The sequence below is a fragment of the Acanthaster planci genome, linkage group LG09 (assembly GCF_054643075.1).
Source record: "Acanthaster planci isolate LZ-2023a linkage group LG09, COTS_SCS, whole genome shotgun sequence".
In the NCBI taxonomy this organism is placed as follows: domain Eukaryota; kingdom Metazoa; phylum Echinodermata; class Asteroidea; order Valvatida; family Acanthasteridae; genus Acanthaster; species Acanthaster planci.
The window spans coordinates 5,737,391-5,758,114 of NC_141785.1; the positions used below are offsets into that span (position 1 = coordinate 5,737,391).

The 20,724-nt window shown below is 40.5% G+C and overlaps 1 protein-coding gene across 3 annotated transcripts in view; it reads left to right on the forward strand.

Moving 5' to 3' along the window:
- LOC110976857 (uncharacterized) overlaps positions 1-20,724 on the forward strand; it is a 59,689-nt gene that overhangs the window by 1,940 nt on the left and 37,025 nt on the right. For 2 of the 3 annotated variants that reach the window (XM_087140641.1, XM_087140643.1), the window contains exons 2-5: positions 10,849-11,035; positions 13,411-13,520; positions 14,318-14,507; positions 20,535-20,696. In XM_087140641.1, coding sequence (XP_086996767.1) covers positions 10,849-11,035; positions 13,411-13,520; positions 14,318-14,507; positions 20,535-20,696 — 649 coding nt within the window. Of the gene's footprint in view, positions 1-5,031; positions 5,787-10,848; positions 11,036-13,410; positions 13,521-14,317; positions 14,508-20,534; positions 20,697-20,724 lie in introns of those variants that run through there. The other variant, XM_087140642.1, reaches the window with a different exon arrangement.

The following is a 20,724-nucleotide window of genomic DNA, read 5'->3' on the forward strand; positions in this document are numbered from 1 at the left end:
TCTCTCTTCAATTTGTGTTACAGTCACAGGACACAAAAAACTTCAGTAGCCTGAGGCCTGATGCGCATGACAGCAGCAAATGATGTGAACACAAATTTCCCAATACAGGTGATTCGTAATAGTGCACCTCCAAGAGTTTGCAATGCATTGGTGAATCACAACGTGCATTTCAGATGCGCATTGGGTCGGCAGAGTTTGCACGTTGTGATTGGCCTACGCGTTGCAAACTCTTAGAGGAGCACTTTTGTGAATCACCCCTATTTCACAAGCATAACCATATTTTTTACTTGACCCCTTTCCATTCAGTGTTTGAATAATGCAAGTATTCTCGCCGGAGGTTTCTCCTGGAAGATAACGATGATGATTAGTTACTTAAGTTGTTAGTAACAGCTGGTTAAATTTTCCTCCCACTGGAAAATCCTGCCCTTATCCTGGACCCATTAATGAGGTGAACAGGAAAGTCCTTTGACATTGGCGGATTTTAGCTTCCTGCCTCAAACTCTCAAATATACAATTCTACAGCAATTGGAGTCTGGATGTGGCTCGCTCCATGATCAGCTCCAACTAAAACATCACTTAAGTTTAGGTCAGAGGTTAGATTGTTCAAATATACTCCCCACAGTGTAGCTGTTTTTTTTTAATGTACATGGACATGTAGCAGAAATTCTGGGACATACTAAATTCACACACTTGCTCTGAAAAGCTGAATGGTTCAGAAGACCCGTAATTTGAAAACAAGACTGGCTAGAAAATTTGAGACTGTACCAGCATCTGAAATTTGGAAGTCACACAGTTTTCATCTTGAAAATGTGCATATATCGCATTGCAGTTGTCGTTCTTCTTTCAGGCTCTTGAATATTTTGTTATCTTTTGTTTGGGTCAATGTTCATTACAGTTGCTGGCAAAAGCCTGTACCTTTAACCTCGTTCCACTACATTTGTCATTTACCCACACTTTAATACACATGTGCCCTTACCAGTTACAATATATTTTTGAAGTTATTGGTTTACTCTTTAGCACAGTTCTTTGAACAACTGTGGATACATAAAAATAATACCAAACTGATAATAAATATTTGGCGCAATATGGGGCAAATGGCCAATGTATCATACATGTAAATGTAACGTTTATGGGCTTAACCCTAACCCCTTAGCGTGTATGTAAAATCGTATTGAAATTGGAGGATTTGGGACTGTCAGGGTTAATGCATGTGCAGATATGCAGTTGATGTGCATCATTCAATCAACCTTGTTTCTGCTTGTACATGTATCTACGTGTAAATGTATATGTGTGAACAGAACAAAATATACAGAGTAAATGTAGGCGTGCTGCTTATGACGGCCTGTGACAACTACATGTACACAACTAGTAGTACAAGCAGTGTTGTACATGTATGTACCTGTGCATTCTTTTCCTGCTTTAATAGGATTGCCATTTTTTTCTGCTTACATTTCCTAAGGTTTCTTTCATTTTCTGTGTTCTGTTGCCGTAGTCATTATCCATGTACATGTACTTTGAGGGGTCTGCAAGGAGGGAACTTTTTCCTTTATACATGTACTTCCTTCAGGGTCAAATGTCATGTCGGTCTATAGTATGCATGCATTATAATTCACTGGTGCATGTACATGTACATACATGTAAGTATATCCAGTGTTCATGTATGTATATCCAGTGTTCATGTACGTATATCCAGTGTTCATGTAGGTATATCCAGTGTTCATGTACGTATATCCAGTGTTCATGTATGTATGTATCCAGTGTTCATGTATGTATATCCAGTGTTCATGTACGTATATCCAGTGTTCATGTATGTATATCCAGTGCTCATGTATGTATATCCAGTGTTCATGTACGTATATCCAGTGTTCATGTATGTACGTTGTAGGTACAGTCTACTTGTATGTACACTTTACATGTATGCCTGTTAACCAGTGGCATTCAAAGTAATATTCCCAGTCTATAATGTCATATACATGTGTGCTGGTACTGGTTTATTCTTGATCTTTTCCCATTTGTTGTGCCATTTGATTTGCCAATTAATTTTACAGTAGGAGGTCTGTGATATTTTTTAACTTGATTTTCCTGGGAGATATGCGTACAATATGGTTTTGGATTGAGGTACATGTACGCATACAGACTACAGGTGCACGTAAACACATTTTCCTGCTTGTCATGGCATTGAACTGTACATGTACGGTACATGCATACGTTGCACAATTTATGGATAGACGTGTACCTGCACATGAATGAAGAAATCAGTCTGGTATGTACATTTAGTATACAGCTTGGCTGTCTTGAACATAGAGGGCAGTATACAGTTAGCATTGGAGACTTGCATATTTCCCTTCCAAGATCTGTTCTCCAACTGTTCACTTCCAGCTCCTGTACCTGGGTATGTTTACTTTCCATTACTTTAAAAAAAGAAGAGATTAAGACAATGTACAGGAAAAGTCATATTGTTTTCATGTTTTACATCATCGTTACCGTTTCTTTGAAATGGATGGACTTACATGTGTAAGATAGCCTAAACCTTCTGGCTGGTACATGTACATCTGTACATGTGCGTACTTCGCAAAATCAGTTTTTTAGGACAAGTTTCCTGGTTGGATTCCGTGACATACGGACTGTAGTGTGGGGATGTTTAAGGCTCTGTTTGCTTTCACTGTGAATTACTTACTATTTACACTTATGCATTCAAATGAAGTGCTTCAGTTCTTTTCCTCAAAACAAACTGTTTCAATATTAAGGCTGAAAAGTAATTTGTGTCACATCCAAGTTGCACCTTTTAGCTTCGACAAGACCCAACAAAAAACAGTTAATCTATCTGACATGTGTGTCTTGAGCCACTTTGTCAAGGACAAAGAAATTGTATTGCAGCATATGAGAAGTCATAGGCCGTATACTAGTATTTGTCTGATTCCCCCCCCCCAATCCGAAAGTGATATGTAGTCATTTCCCAGGCAGATTCATTTCTCATCTTCTCACCGGGGATCATGTTACTGGCGAGTTTAAGTTTAATAAACAAATGACATTTTATCTGGATGGGCTGTTGTTTAGGTCGTTGGGGATAGTTACTGTAGATTTGCAGGGTTTATTATCAGCTCCCCTATTGAGTGAAGTTAAACTTCCTCTAATACAACAATCAATTTGCCATTTGATACCTGGGCAAACAGCCACATAATGGGGCAGGAGTCCTTGCAGGTGAGAGTTTCAAAGAATAGTGGGAATCATTCGATCTGCTGTGCTTGTGTGGGAGGCTACTGCCCTGTGGCGTAGAGATGAAAAAATACATGGCCTCCTCATTTAGATGACTCCAAAGTTCATTGGGGGGTATATTCAGCAATGGCATTTTATCTGAATGCTGATAACCCACTTAAAAGTCAAATGAAAGAGCATTTATTTGATGAGTACTACATTTTTTTCTCTATAATTTTTTTTCCCAGGATATGTGGTAATCTAACCCAACAATTTGGTTTGATGTAGAATTTTTTTCACAGTTAAAGTGCTGTTAGTTTTCCTTACAGATGCTATTGTCAGTTTGTGGTTGTATGGTCTCATCCACCAGTTTCCTTAAAAAAATCACCGTCTTGTGTTTTTAGAGGTACAGCCCATCATTTGTCAGTTACCTTACCTGTATGCATTATGTTCCTTTGAGACGATGAAATCGATCAAAATCTAGAGAAGGGCGCCAAAGAAAAACAACCTGACGAAGTTTCACCTCAGTGAAAACTGTAATTTCCAAGAAAAACAATCATCTAGGATTTTGATTTCCGGTTAAAAATTTGTTGAGTCGTGTTTTGAATTACGCCTAATTTCATCCTCGTGGGCACCTTCTCACATGCTGTCGAATGCAGCTACACAATATTACGCGCTGAACTGGTGAATTATAGTAACCACGTGCGCTTGTGTGTCGCGTCAAGGCTTGTGTTGCTTCAAGTAATGATTTTTCACTTGCGGTTTTCTTCAAAATGACAGCTTGCCAGAAAGAATAATTTCATGTGGAGTTTAGTCCCGTCACCATTTTTAAACCAAGTATATGTACATTGTATGCTTTTTGTCTGTTGCTTTTTGGATTTTTACAAATGATGGACTTAGCTTTAATACCCTGTACCCATATCTCTCTCTGTTTGCTAATTGCTGTCTATTTTGAATTGGCACAAATCCCCCTCGACTGCTCCCACCTACTCAAAATCATGACTGAGTGCCTTTTTGTCCCTGGGTATTTGATTGGCAGGCATTGGAGAAAGTCCAAACCAAAGCCCTCTGGGGAAATAACAATCATGGGCACCCCCACCGGTGGGGGCAGTGCCCCAAGCGTCCGACATCAATCAGACCTGTTTTGACTGTAGAAATATGCCGAGTGTCTGATCTTCTGAACTCAGCCCGTGATCATGGTGACTGCCTCCTTTGACAGGGAAAAAAATTCCTACTTTGTGTACATGATATGTATCTGCAAAAAAAATGGAATGTTAAATACAGATACCATACATGTACATTGTTCCAGGATATTCAATAACACTGGCTTCATTGCAAGCAGAGCTACATGCACTGTACCGTACATGTATGCTGTGCAGGAGATAGTTTGTAATTTAATGTAAATTTACACCTGCAAAGCAAGAGTTAACATGCAAAATTGGCTGGAATTAGTTTTGCCATGCAATTTAGATTTTTGGCTATGAATATCCTAAAATATAATGTGATGATATTGTCTCCAGATTGGTACATTTTTCTTGAAACACCAGTACGTACAATAGTTACATGTATTGTTGAATGCCTCATTTTGAAATACACATAATTCTATGTTTTTTCATACTTCAAAATTAAGAATAAATTAAGCTAAATTTATTCAGGATTTATTAATACAGAGGAGTGTTAGCAGCAGTACATGTACAAAATGTAGATGATCGCATATTAGGGAGTTTTTTTTTTCATTTGAAGTATATTTTTGTTGATTTCTGCTGTGGAGAACTTTTATAAAAGATCAGTGATTTTTCACATTTCAGTTTCCTTATGAAACTTGAAACAGTCTCTCTTTTTTCTGAGTAGTACTCCAGATGAGAATTCAGGGAAACAATGGAGAGGTCCCTGGGCCTGGAGTCAAAATGAAATTGAAATCTGACTCTTATTATGACAACACAGCCTGACTATATCCTCACAAAATGTCTCAGGGAACTGGCAAAGGGATTATAGGTCATGCGGGGGTCAGCCTGCTCTTATTCAACAGATCCTGACATGCTGGTCTCTGATACTCAGAAATGCCTGTGTGGTGATTGGTACAGACTTCTAGGTAGCTCCCATACTAAAGGGGAATGTTCAGTATCAGTGAGAACAACATACATGGACTGTATGGCCGTACATGCTTGGAATAGTGTGGACTTCCTCTCCTATCATACAAGGGATACTATACATTGTACATGATACATGTGTATGTACATTGAAAGGCTGTGTGACATCATGGCACAGACAGTAGCGGTGGGTGCACATCGGTGAGGAGCTTTGACAGACATGTTAAACGGGCGACAGGCTGGCATTTCAACCTGCAGTGGCCATGGAATGATACAGTCCATGCACGTGGAAGCTCAAAATGTTCATTAGATGGTGGAGTGCATGTACATGTACAGTGGGTAGCCTACGGGGGTGTGACAGGCTGTGTACCCGGCAGCAACGTTAGCTCTTCAAGCGCACTCCTCCCCTCCAGTTGACTCTCTCTGTCTGCCGGCGTTTTTCTTGGAGGAACGGGAAATGATTACCGGCAGCTGAATGTATCGGAGACACTTGGCCATGAGGTACATGTCCTCGTATTCAAGACATCGTTGGGAGTGGGTACCCCTGCAGATTTATTAATCAGACAACACTCAGGGTTACTTGTGCAAGAAACATGGTTAATCTGTACATTGGCAGGTTTTTGTGATTGAATTATCATGCATGCACCTGTGGTGGAGTGGAAATTTTGTTACCCTCCAAGTCTAGGTGTATGTTAGGTGAATTTCTTTACGTCTACTTTTCATGCATGAACTTCCAGGTTGCATGCGCAACGTGTACTTGGTAACTTAATTGCCGTTAACAGGAAAGAAGTGGAAAAATTTCAGAGCTTAGGTTTAATGAAACAAAGTAATTTAAGTGGATTTGATTTTTCTCATCTAGGTGGCTTACTACGGCTGTAATTTAGAAGTCAAAGAAGGGAAATATGCAAAAATATACTTCTAATTTGCAAAACCCTCAAAGTCGATGTAAAGTACATAATGACATTCAGATCTGTCTAAGTAGGGGACATGTACATGTACAGTAGTTTACTGGCACATGGAAATCCTGGGTCTCATACAGACAGTACATACATGGACATGTATTTACAGGAACATAAACATGTATATTACTTGTACCGTATTTAATGAAAGGGCCTTTGTCCGTCAGTATGTCAGTCAACAGGTTTGCACCAGACAGGAAATGTGCAGAAACTTAGTTTGTGAGAACTGGTGGCAGTGACTTAATGGTACATGTTACACACTTATAATGTACACGTGTACAGTGGAACGCTGCTATAATGAACACGGCAGGGTCCACGCTAAATGTTCGGTACAGTGGTTGTTCGGTATAGCGAAATTAACTGCCGCGTGTTTCGTTGCCATGTTGAATAGCGCCGTCTCTTGTCTAACTGAAGTGCACCCTCTTGTGATACTACGATTCGCTGTTTTCTTGATGTTTTGCCGTTGCATTCATGTTTGAGGTTTCTAGAAATGTATCTGTTAATTAATTTTGGTTTTATTAAATATTGAGTAACAAAACTGATATTTAGTTTATCCTAAAAGTCGTGAAGCTACCGCTCAGGATTGATCTCTGATGCATGCTCTAGCGAATCTCGGTTGATTTGCAACTGCATAATATTTGGTAGGTTTCGTGCACAAAATAGTGGGAGCCAAGGACGATGTTCGGTACAGCTGAATGTTCGGTATAGTGGTGTTCGGTATAGCGAGGTTCCACTGTACTTGGATTATAGGGACCACACACCTGTTGAAATGCACCATAGATTTTACATGACCAAAAAATTTAACGTTTGTCCTGACAACACGGTTCCAACTTTACTAACAAACAAAAATGTCCCCTCAGTGTGGAGAAGGCCAACCCGCACATGTGCATACAAGTACTGTATGTTAAGGTCCTTTGCACCATGGAGCAAATGCACATGAACATACATGGACACATACATTGTAGGCCTACAGTGCCTGGTAGCCTCATCTACTCATTACATTTGCACATGTGTCATGTGGCTCTTCATGATATATGGCTGCATCATAAATTTATTACATTACCAACCACACATGCGACACGTTCATTAGCCCACTTCCTGCAGCATGGCATCCTCATTATAATTTTACAAACCATCCACCAAAATCAATTCTGTCCTTGAAATGTTCCCAAACTTTATAAATAGCACTAAGCTTTACCGCATGTTTCTCTTCATGTGGCATTATTGATCGGCAATGTGGGTTTTTTGAAGGCATTTTATAAACTGCATTTTTTTATTATATCTGATATTTTTTCTCTACATGTACATTTTGTGCAAGTATTTTTTTCATTTGCAAAGCCTGTTTGTTTTTGGACCATCGGATGTATAATATCTTCCAACATTTTCAATTTTTAGAAAAATGCCTTTGTGAATAAAATATGCCAAACAAAACATTATTTACAATGTATCCAATCTTTTTCACTGTTACCAGGAAATGTTTATATTATGCGTCTGCATTTCTGTACCTGCAAAGCACTCAGTTTGGTATTTTCTGCAATATCATTCGCTGTGGCAACACCATGGGAGACATTGCCCTAAATCTCATTGTATACATTATACATGCATTACAACATGTACATTGTAAACCACAGAAATGGGTTTCATGTACCTGTCACAGTGTGAGGTACAGTGTACCGGTACATGATGCATTAAGCTGTGGTAAGGATGGTAATTAGTCTGTGACCACAGAGCATAAAGGCTTCCATAAATGGGAGACCATACAATCTGTCAATGGCTGCATTTATGAATGGGATAACCTTCCCACATGTGGAGCCCTGTGATGTGTTTCTTTACGTTCCAGTCTGACGCCCATGGATGTACAGTACAATTACTGTTTTGCACCAAGTATACAACTGTACATGTACATGTCTGTGTTATGCACTTGTCATTGTAGTCTGTTACATGTACGTTCCTGTTGAAAGAGCAACTGTACAGTTGTAGAGTGGAAGCTATTTTTACCTTTGTGCGCATTTGTGTGTGTTCATACCTACTGGTAATGCACATGTAATGCACAGTTCTTGGCTGTTTGGTTGGTTCACGCTTTATGCCTCAGATATTTCTGGGACCAATAGGAATTAGAGAGAGCTGCAATGTACAAGACTTTGACATTAGCACGCTTAGTTAATTCTTTGGCTCTCGTTTCCAACAGATCCTATTTTTTTGGCTGCGACCGAGGCAAAAACCAATATCTATTATGCCACCAATCCCATCCAGAATTTCCTACCAAGAAAAAATGATAATGTTGAGAATTTCAGGGTCAAATTTTTTTTTTCAAATCCCATTTTTCCGTCATCGGACCGGCTGTCATGGTCTTTCAAGGTAAAAAAAATAAAATGAGAACTGTACAATTAACTATGAACACCATAGAAAATGTTGCAAAACAAGGACGGGTTACCAGCCAACATTTGTGTAGCACATGTACTGTACCAGTGTCTTGTGACTGGTTCCCACTGATAGCACCAAAGCAATATTCTGTAACACTGGGTGCTTCCTATTCTGTCCAAGTGATTTTATGTACATGTACATGTGTAGCCTTGTACATGTACAATGTGTGTACATGAAGATTGAGCTTAGTAAACACCATTACTGCATGATACATCAGATATTGGAAACAAAAGCCCCTCTACATTGGACATGAAACACCTTTTTTACTCCACCCAATTAAACATAAGGAAAATGCTACTTGTTTTAAATAATGCACTTTGCAGAATGGCAGGATTTAGTATTTACCTTGGAAAAAATGAAGTCCAAAATGGGAATATCAGAATTCTGGTATGTTCAAGTGCATTAGGGGGTATTTAGAATGGTTACCTTGTGTTACGGAATAATGAACTGCATACATGTACATGTAGCCCACAGATCCAATTAGCTCTGCGTACAAGGACAGTGTGTATATGTACATCTGTTCACATGCGCTTCCCTGTGTCTGTTATTTAAGATCCTACAGGGCTGAAGGTGGAATTTGAAATCTCTAGTTCGTAGATTAAATCGTGGGAATTCTGTTATGCTCAACATTCTGAGAGCCTTCTACACATAATTTGGCACAAATTTTTCATCGCGTTGGCCAAGGTCAGACAGACAGAGTAATCCGCTTAAAATGGGCATGAAGTCACCGTCAGATTAAACACATGTAACCTACATGTAGCGTTCACTTGTGACTTCCTACAAATTAAGATAAGTTTTGATTGTACATGGACATTGTTGATTTGTTGTACATATACATGTAGCTAATGTGTGATAACTACATGTACAGTACATTGCGTGCATGTTGGTTAATGAAGCACTGTACATGTGTACACATGCGGACAGTACAAGGACAGTGTTTATCAGTCAGGGATATTATACAAGTCCTTCAGAATGTAATCCGGATGACTCAGCTTCAGTAAAAAAAAAGGCTAAAAATAGAAGCCTTCATGCTCAATTCTGCCCTGTTTTTGCATTGATTATGTGATATGTAGCCAAAGTACGTGGGTACATGTACAGGTGTATGCTTGGCTCGTGACAGGAGGGTTTTATCTGTGTACATTTAACTCAAGTACATGCATATGTACATCACTTTGCATACACACATCACTTTGCATACACACATGTACTCTACCGTACATTTACACGAAACATACTTGCTAATTGTTTTGTGAGAATATGGAGAAGTAAATTTAATTGTTTTGTGACTTGCTTTTTAACATGTGGGCCATTCTATAAATTCAGGGTCCAAAAAGTGTGACATTTCTGTGTTGCTGTTACACCGAACCTGTGTAATTTGAAATATCACCTAAATTGATTTCAAAATATTTCTACATATATTTGTTTGGCATGTAATTTCCATTAATTCATCACTCTTGGAAATTTGAGAATGTGTTCTAAACCTATGTAATCATATATGTCAGATGTGACAGGGACACTTAAAAAATTGGACCCCTAATTTATAGAATGACCCATGTACATGTATCAAATGTTCACATGATATTCACCAGCAAGGAAACGTTCTAACCACAGACTAAAAAACGTAGCTCAGCAGAACCAGTCAAAATGTTATGTACATGGTGTAGCATCTCTGGTTTGACCAGATCTCAGCAATTTTCTGCTTTACAAAGTACATTATTTTCCATTTAGCAATTCCATGAAATGGATCCGTCTGGACAGCCACAGGGTGAATCAGTAGCCTACATGTACATGATGTGGTATTACACTTCTCAATTTTCCTGTGTTCAGAAGGAATGTTTGTGAATTCATCTTGGGTAGCATGTGGACACATGAAGGTCATGAGGTTTTGTTGAATGCTTAGTGTCAAGGTTGGCAATTGGAGAATCGACATTGAGATGGAAGGTACCAAGAAACTGAAATCTTCAAGTGGGAAAGGGGAGTGGGAATTGTCACCCCGGGCAGAAACAAGAGGGATGCCAGAATTCTCTCCATAATTGAAACTGTGCGTACGGTGCACGACCAATGCCTAGGGTGTTAATGCATGCTGCTTAGCTGTACTAGGGTGTTAATGCATGCTGCTTAGCTGTACGTGTACATGTAAATGACACCAACTTTCCTCTTTACTTCTCCGCCTTCCGCAGGGCCCCTAGTGGGCAGCCCCTGACAGACACCATGTCCCACTACAAGCGGCCTCGTCCCCAGAGTCCCCAGACACACCGTGATATACCCCAGGGGTACATCTACGTGGCTGCTGACCAGCAACGGTTCCCAATGACAGCCGCTGGTCAACATTATTCTCTCTACCCTCCACAGGCGGCACGCCACCAGGTAGTGTGACAGGCTGAACTAAATGAACCTCTTGGCCCAATCTCATGGCACTGTGTATCTCTGACTCCTCAAACAACCTACATGTATCTCAATCCTACAAAATCTTCCAGACTTTGGAACCTCCCAAACCTTGTAAATATTCCGACTTTTAACAATGTTCAAGGAGCATCAGTTCCATTAAAAGTAATTGGCATCAGGTTCGGCCAAAATCCTACAAATTCATCTTACACTTTTGGTGGATTTTAATAGACTTTTACAAAATTGGGTTAAGCACAGAAGTTTTTGCCAAAGCAGGGCTCCTTAGGGGCATCCAATCCCGTCATAGTAACAGCAATTTTACCCTGACTTCCTGAATCTTGCAAGTCTAAACATTCATAGATTTTGAAGGACATTGTAGGAATGGGGTTTAGCAGAGAAAGTTGAGGACACTTTGCTTAGTTTTGCAAGTCAAATTTCTTAGCCAAGCTAAGAAAAGCCAAGATAAAAATACGTTTAGATGTAAGTGATGTGTTCCATATTTCTGGAATCATCTGGTTTGCTATACCTGCCAACTCATTCTATGCTCATGATGAGCCTGGATAGTCACAGACTTGAATACCAAATACGGTACACTTTAATGGTCCAATCAGTTGGGAGCAACCTTTTTTTAGCCGGTATCTCCCTTAATTCCCTTATCTCTGCTTAATTTTAAGAAGTAAAGCAGGAAAGATTTAGTTACATGTACATGTAGATTGTTTGCAGAATCAACCTTGAAGCATTCCCCTAGCCCTTCAGCCGTACTGACTTCATCTATGCCATGAGTTTGTGGCGGGTTTTTCCTTCTCCTCCCCTCAAAATTGATAGATTTGTTGCGGTCACATCTTATAAATCCCCATTCTAATGGGACATGTCATATTTTTGGGGGGGGCATCAACAGGAATCACCTCATCAGGTGCGGTTAAGTGTTCCATTTCCTATTTTGTCACCCCAACCGTGCCTGGCAGAGAGAAGTCATTCATTTTCCTTTTTTTATTACTCATGTGCGACCTTGGTATGTGAAATGTGCAGGAGTAACTGGCTGTATGTGATAGGAATGGCTGGGTTGGTGAGCACATTTTGGTAGCAGATGGCCGGTGCAAATAAATTGCATTTGCGGGCATATGCAGGGTGAATGCTGTAGTAAATTAATAAAGTGGAGGGGACAGTAGAGAGATGTGATTGAGGCCAAGAGGAATGATGAAATGTGCTGTTAGTTTTTGATTTGTTTGGATTCAAAAAATGAACTTCACGACAGATATGCATATGTTGATATTTCGCCTTGTTTACCCATTTGTTGTCGTTTGGAATTCTTAGTAATTTTTAGAATAGGACAAATTGCGGAAGTTCTCACTGAATCATTTGGGTGACTTCAACTGTAGCTTAGGGCACCCTTTTTTATTATGGTTTTCATATCTTTTTCAACTTGAGGGAGGGTCGGTGGGTCAGTCGGAAAAAAAGTTTCCCCAAAAAACATTTGTTTGCTTCCCATACAGATGACTGAATGAACCAGGCAAAGTGCACAATACATGTATATACTTTATATATTTTTATTCATGCGTGTCCCTTGTTGAGATGTTGAGTCCCATGGATGTTGAGTCCCATGGGTGTTTTTCCTTTTAGTTGGGTCGGAAGAAATATTCTTTGAGTACACAATACAATACTTCATTTTTCAAGAACTCAAAAACAATTTATGGGACAACCAAAAGTACCTGTCACTGCAAACATAGTTTCATAAAAAGCTTAAGTAAAATTTTTAAAAGGGAATAAAATGCATATGGAACAGAAACAAGACCATTATTAAAAAATCTTAAGTATATTGATATTTTGATGTTTAGGATAAATCATATGGCCCGTGTCCATACTCAGCGCTGTTTTTATACAGATATTAAATCACGTCTTACTTGTTTTTGAAAGAGTCGTCTTAGCAGGGTCGGTAAAAAAAAAGGCTTTTGGAGGTCGGAAACCAAAATACGGTCTGTCGGAAATGAAAACGATAAGATTAAAAACAAGTGCCCTTTACAGGAGTAACTTTCCCTATAATTACCCTCCATTCAATCCCTTATGTTGCAGCATTTAGTGCATTCTAAATTGCAATGGATTTCTTTGGCAGTCCACTTTCCTCCAGCTGTCTTCTTTTTTTTCAGTACCATGTACACTGTATCAGAAAAATTTGTGCAAGCAGTTATAGCAGACGTTGCATAACTTGCAATAATTCATCAGTAAAAGGCAAAACAGCAACGTCAAGAATGTCGCCATTTCAAAAACAAAAAAAACTATAAATTGAATGCCTCATTTGAACCAAGCCAGTACCGGGCATTATCTCATTGATTTCTGAAACTGATTTCTTTTATTCACAGGAATTAGCTGCTGTTGATTACCGTGACCAGAGAGGAGACCAGTTCAACATCCGACGACGTCCATCTTTGCTGTCAGAGTTCCAAGGTCACACAGGCACGGAACGTGAACGGTAAGGAGCTGTTTGCTCTCAGTCTTCAGAAAATGCGGAAGGGGCCGTTTAAATTAACTCTCTCTACCCCAATCCAACTCTGTAGTATAGTGAACCAATAGATCACTCTCAGAAAACATCATCTTTGTAGGAAATTACAGCTACCTATCCAACACCAACAGGTACATGTGCGTGCCATGTGCAAATGCGCTCTATGTGTACATGCGTTGGTGCGAACATCTTATAAATATGGCGCAGCTGATGCGCGTCACGCCAATTTGAAGTCTGAAATGCCGATGCACGTTGCAATCCGTAGGAAGTGACATCATTTGCGGGAGACCCATGCTCAACTGGAACACGAAACCTCCTGCCGAAATAATAGTACCTAGGTTGTTTGGAGTCTGTGCACAAGCACGCCCTCTTTGATGACGAAGAGGCAAGGTGACTGTCAACATGTCGACCTAATGGGACAGCTTTGCTAGATAATATAGGCACAGATCGAGTTGGGACGTAGTGTCTCAGTTTCAATTAGTTGCAAATTTCATTGGCTAGAATAACTACAAGGTTTTGGTTTTGAGCATTTTGCAAGAAGGCTTCTGGCAAAATCACCCAAGAGCTAAGCATTAATCTGCAGTGCAGCATTTAAAATATCATTACCTCAATAAATTCAGGATTATACATGCCAGATTCTCACCAGTAAAATGCTTACAATAATTGGTTTTGGATTTTGTCTCAAACACTTGCTCATATTGAGCCAGTGTTTTTTATGAAGCTTTGATAGAGAGAGAGAACTAATCAATTGTTCCATTCTGCTTCAGGGGAAATGAATATTACAGCTTTGAGCCCGTCCGAGCGCCACCTGTCACCACGCAGACAGAGACGGAGTCAGTCTTGGCCCCAAAGCGCCCTCGCCTGTCTATGGAGAGCCAGGAAGACGTCAAGCCAATTAGGCCGGTACCCTTGGCCAGCGATCCACGCTTGCACATTGCCCAGCCTGAGATCAAAAAGGTACAAGATATCTGCTTAATCCCCCCCCCCCAATCGAACTGTCAGACCCTATCGTCTCCCCATACTGTCTTTAACTGACCAACAAGCAGGTTGTATCAATTGCGTACCCAAGATATATTTATTTGTAGGTTACCAGGGAAATCGACCATTAGTTGAGAGTTGGGCACACATCAAGCATGTGTTCAACATCCGGGAAGTGTTCCTTTTGTTTCGACAAACTAATTAATTTCACATCCATCAAGCAATTCCGAGCAATTGGGAGTCTAAACTTTGACAAAAGACATTGCACAGACGGGCCAAGTAGGAAGTCTTTCCCCTGGCCAAAAACAGAACGTAATAGAAGAACATGGAGGGGCCACTTTTAGCTTTATGCCAAGGCCATCTGGTTCCCCACCCCATCCCCTTATGTGCTATCTACAGGACACAGGAAGTCATCCGAGTTAGCCTGACACTAGTTTGTCCATGGGGACTAGGCAAGAGGCTCTAAGACGGAAAACAAAGTGCTTTCAAGGGCTGAGCCTTGTCAGTTGCACCTTTCTGCCTAACGCCAGGTGTGCAGATATCCTTAGCCTGGCTCCTGAATGGAACAGGCCGGAACCAGACCAAGGGGTTGATGTAATGGATGTAATAAATTCTGTAGGGTGCACATTTATAGAATAGCCCGGTAGGCACATATGTACATGTACAGTGTACGCTTATGGAATGATCCAGTGATAATATGCTTGTGCCTAGGTTGCATGTGTGGACTGGGTGCTTCATCAACCAATAATCAGTGTTTCAAATCTGCCCAAATGTACATGTACTCATTGAGCACCTACTGTACCTGTGTACTTTGCACACGGTTGTTGCTGAATTAAATTATATTGATGGTTCCTACCCAACCTTTGTGGACCCTTTAAAATCTACCAGGAGGTTTGGGAGATTTTGAAGGATTGGGGAATAGAGCCCAGCCACTATTCTTATAATGGGATGAGATGTCCTAAAGAGTCAGAGTACAAAAAATGGATCCTCGCTTTCCCTTCAATTTAAAACTTATAGAAAAGATGCCAGTTTCTTCTCAGGTGAAAAGAGTACTTGCCTGTACATGTCTATGAACCAGTGTCTTCTCATCGATAGATGCCTGTCCATTCAACAACATGTCCTGGTATATTTTGCTCTAGCCATAGCCATAACCATAGCTGTAACCTTGATGAACGTGTTGCCCATTATCCAAATACACATTCTCAAATCATACCCTGTTTTACATCCGAAGCCCTATTCCGCAAGTACGCTGTATGTGTACTTCATAGCGAGCTCAGCCTGTCAGTGTGAAGGCTCTGAAATTTGGTCCAGTATACAAAGTGGAGACTCCCTGCAAAGCCAGCCCCACTGTATCAGTGAAAGTTTTTGCCCCTGAGTCAAGTCCTTTGTGTGAGCCTGATGAATCTCCCACCCTCAAGTGTGAAATAGCAAGTTGCTCACTACGGCTTCCTCCAATCCCCCAAGTGATAAATCCCTCATCAACATTAAGGCCTTGTCACTCATCCTGCATTTCCGTTTCGTGACAACAAGGCCACAGTCCAGTGCATGCCGACACGCAAGTTTCAAGGCACAGGCAAAGCAACCGCTGCGGCGGGTTTTCTCTGTTCCAAAAAATAAGAAACACTGCTGTCTTGGAGCTTACAGCTTCAAGGAAAAATATCTGGTATGCTGCACCTGTCCGTAACAAGTTTTCCCTGCCAGTTTGACCGTGTTCAATTCAACTTGTAACGTGGTTATGACTCAGTTGTGTGTGATTCTACAATTGCATGGGTAAGTCATCAGCTGAGCAATTTTTTGTAGCTGCAGGAAAACAAAATAAAATTGGTAGATTACTGGGATTGATTTAACCACCTGTTGTGAAGCAAATGGTTAAGAAGAACAGTGTCGTTATTCTGTCTCCTCCCTCTGTCCAGAAAATGCTAAGAAATATAAAGAAGTTCTCAATTTTGAGTCCGTAAGTGGGTTGAAAATATGTTTCCACTTTTCTACCCGAAATTACAAAAATAGTGTTTGAAAATTAGAAGAAAAAAGTCTGACTTTTTTTTTTTTTTAATCCTGGAAACAAGTTTTTTCTTACGCCAAGCCTAATTTAGTTGGCTCGCAATAGACAGTCATCAAGTCAAAATCTTATTGTTTCCCTTGGCTCAGCCTAATATTCGTGAGAGTTGGATCACCCAGGGGTTGAAAACCTGGCACGCAATGTTACACTGCAGTACCCAATTTGCTCCCCACCCATGCCTCTCACTGCACCTGTCATTAATTTCACTGAGAGTGCTACCATCCAGTCACTTGCATGTGAGTGGAAGAAGCCCTATCCGGCCTACTTTCCAAAGCCTCCCCAAGACTGTAGCCCCCATTTTGTGGGTCATTCTGTGACCTCTTGGTGTCGATGGCACTACCAATGCCATTAAATGACAGATTAGCAGTTTCAAAAGAGAAATCCAAATCCATGTACAGTGTCATTGCACCTATCTGCATGATCGGGAGTTCCTTTATAATGGGTTCACAGCTGTGTGAGTCTGCTAAGAATATAAGCATGGCTCCAGTCATGTTGACATGAACACTTGTGATCACAAATACACCATGCGAAAACAGAAAGTTCATACCTGTAATTTATTTTAATATATCTTGCACATGAATAAAGTAACCCACAAGAGTCCTCAGTGCTTGAATTCGGCAAGAAATGTTTCCTTTATAATCAATTTACCAAAGATGGGCGCTCATATTCTGTTGTTCGAAAAATAGCAAGGACATGTTGTTATATGTTTATAAATACATGTACCACCATTACAATAACAAGACAGTGTCATTGTTGTGGATGGCAGAACAATGACGTGTTATAAACAACATACAGATGTGGTCTTAGGCCCCCCAAAAGTCTTTCGTCTCTGGTCAACGCATGTGATGATATCAATTTTTTTTTTTCTGTGAGAGCTGCAACTGTGCCCTCTATTGCTACCGATACACTGCCTCAATATATTTGCGGGCAGCTCGATCTTTTACTCAGGGCGATAGATCCCAAAGAGATGGATACTGAACAATGATAGCAAACCATGGATACAAAGTTGTTTAATGTCAGCGTATCATTATAAAGTTGGTCCAGTCCCCTGACTCAACGTGTGTCTGCAATTGTCTGTACAACCCTCCCCCAAAAAGCCATATTGTTGCATCAATAATCCTTTTGCGAGTTAACTTTGACCCAAATCTGGTACACTGAGTTCTTTAAATTCACGTGTTGCTATACCTTGTGATTCGGGGCAAGCTTTTGCTTATTTACATTAGAGATGCCTTGCAACAATACACTGTTTTCAATAGATAAGAAGGGCACAAAAGAACCAGTCTATTCCAGAGATGGTGGTTGCAATGCGAAAGCTTGCCCTGAATAACAAGGTATAGCAACAGTGTCTTTAGTCTGGGGAATTCAAATCGTTATGTTTGTGTGCAGTCAGATAACTCAGATTTTATTCAAATTTAACTCGGAAATGGCTTATTCCGGAACATCAGTCTGACCAGACACAAACTATTTGGGGGAGGGCCTTAGGTTAGACAGAGTTGTATTTTAATAGTGTACAGCAGGTGCCAATTCTGACATACCATACATGTACATGTACTGTTTGGGCAAGAGTGAATTTTCAAAATGTTAAACTGCAGATTTGCCTAAGAGTTGTGCTCTTATTTTTTGACGGCCATTCCTACTGCTGTCCCAGTTGTTCCTTTGCTCTTTCCGTTGGAGGTTTATTTTGAACCCTTGTTTTGCTGCCCATGTCTAGACTTGCATCTTGATAAGGAAGGCTCACACCTTACAGGGGTGGTTAAGAATTCCTGGACTAACATGCTCAGAGCTTTCTGGACTCCAGCGCATACAATTTGAGCGCAGCAAAGATATGAACCCAGTTATAGGAGCTCCAGGAAACACCCTATCAATCAAATGTCCTTGATGTGATATACGGCAAATGCCCAAGTTAAGTTTCATTTGTGACTGATCTTAGATTGGCATTGGCAAAATATGTATGGCAATAGTTCATTGATGCACCTTACGGAATGTTGTATTAAATGTGTAATAAAGATGTGCGTATGAAGTCTATAACGTCTACATCATGGAAGTTATAAAGAACAGACCATGAACTGTGACTTTCTGAACCCAGTGTTAGTCAGAAAGGCTAAAATGAACATGGGTAATTCCAGAAATCAGGGGTCCAAAAGTGTGACATTTTTGTGTCCCTGTTACATTTGACCTTTGTTATTTGACTTGGAAATATCACCGGCATTGATTTCAAACTATTACTATTTGTTTGAGAGGTCAGTTGCGTTAATTCATCTCTCTTTGGAAATCAGAAAATGTGTTCTGAACTTACAAAAAACATATGTGAGATGTGACTGGGACACACAAAAAATGGACCCCTAATTTGAGGAATTACCCACATACATGTATAAATATTTGAACACCAGAAGTGTACATGTAGTTTTTCCAATCCAATCTGAGAAACTGAACTGGTCCACAAAATTGCCCATTAACCCAAGCAAATATCAGTATCGCGCTTATTTCACATAACAGCTTGGAGACACGGCCGATGCATGTATTTACCGGTGCATGTGCGCTTTAATAAATTCTCACCTTTTCTCACAATCTTCTTCATGGAATGTTGATGGGCACTCTTTGAGAGCAATCCCTGTATTTACCAAACCCCACCGAGTCCGACCGAAGACATTGAAACGTCTCTCCTCACACTCCAAAATATGGTTTAGTTTAATGACCAGCTAGCCCCCCCCCAACTCTTTCAGCATTTGGATTTAGCATAAAGAAACACGCAGCGTTCCCCAAAGAGCACAGCTGCTTGTCAATCCTCGACCACAGCCACAGGGCCCAGACAGTACGGTATTTCACCTGCATTTCATAAGACAGGCGACATTATGACGTAGATATGAGTAAAAAAAATCTTGGAAGAGGTAGCCTTAAACATGAGGGACACTCCGGCTACTTCAGGCCATCTTGGGTATAAAACCATTGTTTGGTTTGGACAATTATCCTTCAGGACTTACGTTATCAGTGTGAAAACCTGAGTCAGTAAATAAAAACCAAAAAAGTAATGTAATTTGCACAGCCTGAAGTAAAGTCACATCTTACAATCTAGTGGACCGCATAATCATTCATCATTCTCATAATCTCATGTTTGAATTTGCTTCCAGTTATGTTGCATTTGACGAATTCCATTTCCCTTTGTGAAATCCGATCCCATCATTTCTGAGGAATGGAGGTTGCCCATTCTGTGGTTCTCTGCTTACAAGCAGAAACCCCATCAATCACAGTAACCGGGATAGGGGTTGAATCTGATATGACCAGCTGTTGAAATACATGTTAACATGGCAGCAGGGGAAACCAGGGCAGCCCTTGTGGGATTAGCCATGCCCAGCCGACATAGTTACCGGTTGAATGCTACAAGATTTAATATTTCCTGATTGACTGATAATGTTTAGCGGGTCCTGTTTTTGCGGTGTGTTTTAAGAGAAAAGGTGGCCAGATTGCTTTGCCTGTTAGGCCCTATTTACATACACCGTCAAATGGGGTATAAAGGTACTCCTGGCCCGTCTCTGTATTCCGTTTTTTTTCTCTGGTCGAATCAATGATAACAAAAATAATAATAGTTCCTTGTCATCTTATGCAGTCGCGATGTGTATGCGGAAACGGTCAACTTTTCCAGCTTTTGAGTTTACAAACGTTGAATGAAGGTAAACTCGGATTGGATTAATTTCACTTGCCACACTGGATGCCAACATCTCAACCTGACTGGTACATGGGTCATTCTGTAAATTTTGGGTCTGAAATGTGACAATTTCTGTCCCTGTTACACCAGACCTTTGTCATTTGAAATTGACTTTAAACTACTCAAATGAAATGGGCTCTTAATGTACAAAATTGTATGCCTAATGTAACAGAGACAGGAAAAAATTGGGACGTCAAATTTATGACTTGGGTGTACATGTACGTTTCCCTGTCGTTGTTTTCAGGAGCAGCCTTACTTTCCCAAAGTTGAGAACGTCTCGCCCACCCCTATCGAGCAAGAGTCCCCCTCCAAGGTGTCCAAGGAAGGCTTGATCCAGTCCATGGAGCGTGTGGACCGAGAGATAGCCAAGGTGGACTCCCAGATCAGCAAGCTCAAGAAGAAGCAGGTAACAGGAACCTGTATGGCCACTCGAG